The sequence below is a fragment of the Varanus komodoensis genome, unplaced genomic scaffold, assembly GCF_004798865.1.
Source record: "Varanus komodoensis strain SLA01 unplaced genomic scaffold, ASM479886v1 scaffold1, whole genome shotgun sequence".
Classification (NCBI taxonomy): Eukaryota; Metazoa; Chordata; class Lepidosauria; order Squamata; family Varanidae; genus Varanus; species Varanus komodoensis.
The window spans coordinates 7323379-7329378 of NW_025335268.1; the positions used below are offsets into that span (position 1 = coordinate 7323379).

General features: G+C 43.5%; 1 protein-coding gene across 3 annotated transcripts in view; it reads right to left on the minus strand.

Moving 5' to 3' along the window:
- ENAH (ENAH actin regulator) overlaps positions 1–4706 on the minus strand; it is a 116511-nt gene extending 111805 nt beyond the window's left edge. For 2 of the 3 annotated variants that reach the window (XM_044434300.1, XM_044434206.1), the window contains exon 1: positions 4363–4706. In XM_044434300.1, the coding sequence (XP_044290235.1) occupies positions 4363–4367 (5 nt within the window). In that variant the 5' untranslated portion in view covers positions 4368–4706. The remainder of the gene's footprint in view (positions 1–4362) is intronic. The other variant, XM_044434124.1, reaches the window with a different exon arrangement.
- Between the last annotated feature and the right edge of the window lie 1294 nt (positions 4707–6000).

The window sequence follows — 6000 nt, forward strand, 5'->3', positions numbered from 1 at the left end:
TGGGAGCATGCAAAACTCAGGGCATACTTGGGACACATGAGTTCCCCCACAAGGGGTTATCACAAAGGGGACAAACAATGCGCCACCTTTTATTCACAAGCTAAGATGACCTGTACCTTTGGTTACACTGGGCAGCTGTCAGAAGTAACCAAAGGAAAAGCAAATCTTACCTACTTCTTTTGTGGGGCAATGCCCATACTAGGTACCTACCGGACTTTGCCAGCAGGCACCTCCTGCACTTCACCCACCCAAGACTTCCTATTTCTGAACATACCCAGTTGTGTGGCAGATTTTTTAAAAATGTGCAAGTAATTAAGAAATTAAGGTTAAAAAATAACCTGCTTGGCAATCATAAGCGGCCCCTCCAAGATGCCACTGGGGAATTTTGAAGACTTGTCCAAAAGGGGGTCACAAAACCTTGACTGATAGTTGGCTTTTGCACTCTAAAGAAAAGAATATGTAAAGGTGGAAAAAAGCTGCAGTGACCCCAAAATAGATTATGTGGAGAACAGGGAGGCAACTTGGTTCTCCTAAGGAAAGATAAATGGTGATGGAGGGGCCAGCAATCTACAGGAAGTCTGATTAACTGTCAGGTATACCATGGATTGTTTGCACAACAACCAACCCATCATGACTTATTGCCAGTGTGTTAGTTTGACACGCAAACATGTCCAGGGCTTCTAGTTAGGAAAAAGTTAAAACTTCTTATTTTCAGAATGTAATTATGACTTAAATACATGCCATTTTGGCATCTTTAGTTAACATGTTTCAATTGCCAAAGCTATGAAAAACCCTGGCAGGGTGTTCCTATTTCTGGATGTCCCTATTATAAAGTACATCCAAGCAGTACCACTTAATAAACCCAAGTATAAAAGAAGCAAGATATAGGCTCTGTAACCAAGTTTAGTGATTTTTATGCTGGTGCTGTTCTCTCATACAGCTTCAGAGCATCCTAAATTCAAGGTTTAATAAAATGTATAAAATCTAAATTAGAATTACAAAAAGCCACTACCAAATCAAATTAGTATTTCTAAATTTTCAGCATGTGCACATGTTTACATATGGCTACAACACTTGTTCACTAAGGTGACTAAAAGAAAGAAGTCATTCATACAGATTGATACACAAATACTTCAGATTTGATATAAATATGTTATTCCACTCCTTCTAAGGCACCTGTTCAGAAGCCTTGATTATTGTATTGAATATCACCAACATAATACTTATGAGAGACATTAACAATAACTGCTCCTAAGGAACAGTACTTAAAACACTTAGGATGTATTATCTACATGCTTTACCACAGAGAAACATAACAGTTCACCCAATGCATCACAGAATTTAGCATTTACTGAATAAATAAAAGGAAGGATACTACTTTATCATGCTCCCTAACCTACAAGCCTTGCATGTGTGCCTACAGCAATAAAAGGAACTAGAAAATACATAGCCTCTCCCTGACTTCTTTCCACTTGCCCAGAATCCTAAACAAGTAATGGAAGTAAGACGAGATTATGTGTACTTTTCCTGCCCTTGTCTACTATCTCCACAAAGCTACCACACCAAGCAGATGAGAAGTGACTGAGAAACAGGAATCCTTTTGCCCTGGTTTTCATGCCATCTTGCAGTCTCTAACAGAGCAACTGAAGTTGCTACATAACATTTGTACTGAATCAGGATAGAAGTGGAGAACCCAGTGTAGGCTGTGTGCTTCTGTGAATTCACAACACTAGTTTTCTATGATCTTATAGTCAAAGAGTGCATGTTGTCACAAAACCTAGCAAAATCAGTGTTTAAATTGATCTTCCTGTACCATTATATATGAACTTGGTATATCATGAAAAAATAACTTTCTTTTCAAAACAGTGTTTTTTCCCCTGTCAAGGAGTAAAAGTAGCCCATGTGATTACAAACTTCTATTACCAATTCATTATGAAACAGTAACTACTCAAAGCTACAACTTGGTCGTTAAATCAAGCATTAGTTTGGATTATGATAAACTTTTTATTATTTAAAACATTTGCATGTAAGAATAATATATAGCTAATAATAATGATGTAGCTAATCAATTTTAAACCTATAGGTATTCATGGAATATATATTAAATAGCAACAACTTGCCCTGTTCATGTAATTGTTTAAATATACTTCTTATCAGCTAATAACCTTGAAACCTATATATAAAAAAAAAACCTCAAAGAACCTGGAACCTATTAACTGATCAAAGCTTAACAAAGCAATTACACATGTTAAAGAAGTTAGTATAGTAGCAAAGCCGAATGATAAATTAAGGGATGCCAACCGAGTATAGAAGTTCCTGCATTAACACAGACTTCTGAACTTATGCTTGCCAGGAATACAGCTTACCTCAGTGAGCTGACATATGTTTAAATACATGGTAACCTGTCAACACCAGCACTGGAACACATGTTAATATTATCTTTTTGCCATGTGTTTAACTAATTATATAGTCATACCCTACAATTAATGGGAGGCCCTTTTAAAGAGAATTCAATGCCCACACACATGAAACATACACAAACAATATAACAATTTTTGTACTATCTGGGCAGAAACCAATATAGTACCAGAAAGGAAATGAAAAATTTCAGGCATGCTCCAAAGTGCTTTGACAAACTATGTAATCCCAAACAGACTGAAATGTCTGAACAGTGACATGTTAGTGTTATCAAGACATAAAGTCACCAGTTCAAATTTGGTTAGCACATACAAATATTTAGTATTTTCCAACTCGTACAAAGAAAGCTAGTTTTATCAAGCCACTAACAAAGGACTTGAAAAATCTATTTATATGCACACACTGGACAGCCAGTGGATAATGGCTATTAACAGAATCAAAGATGTATAAACAAACAAGGTAAGAATCATGTGAAGCAAATGAACACCTTGTGAATACAAGCTTCAATAATTGCACAGCTTGCCACTGGAAAACATATTCCCCTAAAAAGTTTAGTAAAGAAAGTACTTAAATTCCTGATTAAGTTACTGACATTTTGTCTCACTAAAAGAAGTAGAAGCCCGTATCATATGAATCTTATTGTATTACATTTCAAAGAGCTTGGCAACTGTTTGTCATTAATCTTTAACACAAAGGAAATTCAAATACAATGCAAGTATTTGGGGGGAAGGGATAATTTAACCCCAATCCTCCTCGTAGTTCAACTTAAAAGAATAGGCTTTCTGGAAACCTGAAGAAAAGCCTGTCCCATTTCTAAATATTGCGTCAAAGCAAAGAGGTGGTTACTGAATGCAAAATACCGATTTAAAAAAAATATTTTCCAAATGTAAGGAGCGCCTTCTCAGGAGTTAGCTATGAATGAAGGGAGGATACCGAATCAGTACTGTCATTAAAACCCTTTAAAAATCCCAAATATAAAGATATATTCCTTGTTGCTGGGGTGCTTATGTGCGTGTGCACGATTTTCTTCTATTTATCGATTACACAAAGAAAAACCCAGCAGGGGCTGCTGCAATGCAACACACACCAATTTGAGTGAGATGCTTTTCCACTTCGCCTTGAAATCTGTAGCGGTAGCTAACACCTAGGTGATTCCATGTCTTGTTTCCAAAAGCGAATAAAGGACGCTGAAAATCGAGCTTGGCCTTTTTCGTCCTTTTTCTTTTGGCCCCGATCGCTCCCCACCGCCCCGATTATGCTGACTTTCAGCCCTCTAAATGAAGTGTTCTCATTTCTCCCCCCCCTCCTCTGCGCAACCCCAAAACCCCTTCCCTAACCCTTGTTTGCAACAAAAGCTTTACACGCCAGATGAGCCATTAGTATCCCTACGGACACACCATCAGCACAATCCCGTTTCTTTTCCCCTACCGGCAAGCGCGCACACACTAACTTCCCCCACTTTCTAGAGAAAGGAACAATGGGGGGGGGATCAGACTAGGGCAGCGGTAATTCAACGCAGAAATTCCATGCAACGGGAGGAAGAGAAACAAAAATGCGTGTCAAAGCGGTGGGGGAGCAAACGAGCCCCCCTCGCGCTTTTCGCCGCAGCTCTTTCCCACAAAGCAGATCGACTCTTCCCAGATCCCGCCCGCAGCTTTCCTATTAGGACCCCCCCCCACCCCGACACACGCTTTCCTCACCCCTCGGAGCCCTCGCTCCATTCTGAAGGGGCCTTTCCAAACCAGCCCGCTCAGGCTGCTCTTTCTACATTTCAAAAGCCTTTTATTCCGCCCCCCCCCCGCGCAGCCCTCCGTCGCAACCTTCCCACCGCCACGGACGGACACACAGACTGCCTCAACAAGGCCCCTCTCCCTTCCTCCATAATGGCTTTCCTCTTTCGAGGGAGGGGACAAAGTTAAATAGAGGAGCCCCCCCCGTCTTCACCTCATGTTGCTGCCCAAGGCCGGGGGGGCGTTCTCCCCCCCCGCGCTCGTCGCTCTTCTCTCCTCAGGAGCGGGCCGGGTTGTCCTCAACAGGCGACGAGTGGGAAAAGAAGAAATAGGAGGGGGTGTTTCCCCCTCAGGCGCCAGCCAGTCCCTGCCTTAGCAACCCCTCAGACGGACTCGCCTGCCTTGCCTGCGCCCTCCGACTTGGCGGCTTGGCCCAGGCCGACCACAGCGGGGAGCCGAGAAAGGGAGGGGAGGGATCGCACAGGGAAGGAAGGAACAAGCCGATACTGGAGGCGCCAGCGGGAGGGGGACGGAGAGAGAGGGGGGGGAGAGGAAGGTAAAAGCGTCGAGAACGCGGCGGCGAACACCGCGCAAGCTGCTCGCTCGAGACACCGGCTCGCGGGGGGAGGGGGCGCGGCGGCAGGCGCGCAGGGGACGCCAAGGGGGCGGAGCGGAGGAAGCCGCGCCCACTTCGCTGGTCTGCATTCCCTGTGCATTCCATGCTGGTTGCAACGCGGGGGGGGCGTAGAGACGTGGGCTCGACCAACTGGGAAGGAGGACGGACGCCACCGCCCCGGTGAGCAGAGGCTCCCTAGCGACCCCTGCTGATCGCTCGTTGCACACCGAGGCGTGGGCCGCGCTAGGCACTTTCTTTGTACAGGGTGGTCGCGGTACTATGCACTTTTATACATAGAGGGGAGAAAGTCCTGCGTCTCCCAACATTCCCTAGCCACCATAGCAGATGCTGAGAGTTGTAGTACTTTTATTTTTCCAGTGTAACCGTGCATTGTATTACGCTCTAAGGGCTGATTTTCTCAATTAAAGGAGCTGCTTCGCTATTGTGCGTCCTTTTCGCACAAGTTATGGCACGGATTACGGAACTCCCGTTGGAAGAGTGCCTCCGGTTCTCTCTGCCTGGGTCTCAGCACATCCTACCGCATTTGTTAACAGCTGCATGCCGTGTGGGTTACTAAGGACACGTGGATTGCATATATTACTGCTCAAGCTTCTGATTATTATTCAGTCCTTTTCTATAGCGGACCTTCCTTGAACGTGATATTATTTTAAATGTGCTTGTTTTTCCTGCTTACCTGTTCAGTGTGTACCTTATATTTCATTATGGTTAAACTTCTGGATGAATTCTTAGCATGTTTCCTCTGTTTCAGTGCATAAATCGCTTCCTTCTAATGCCACTACCCAGCTGAGATTCACGTTGGCAAATAGGACTCATGTTTCATGTCTATGCTACGACTTCTTGCTAGTATCATATTAAAATATGTTGGTGATATGCTGTGCTTAGACAAATATTCAGTGCATTTGCTTGAAAGTCATCCTCATCTATTCAGTGGAACTTACTCCAAGAGAGAACATTTACAGAGCAATCCTATGCATACCTCTTGAGAAGTAAGTTCCACTGTCTTCAAAGGCACTTACCCCCATGTAAGTGAAGATAGGAATGCTGCCTTAAGGTCACAACCTGCCATCCATCCACACTTATTTGGAATGTATGCTGCACTGAATTTGGAAGGATCCAGCTTCCAAGCAAACATCCTAGGACTGGATTGTATAGCTGTCTGGTTGTACCAAAGTACTCAGGCTTGCTGCCCAATCTCATCTCTGCCTGTCTGGAAAC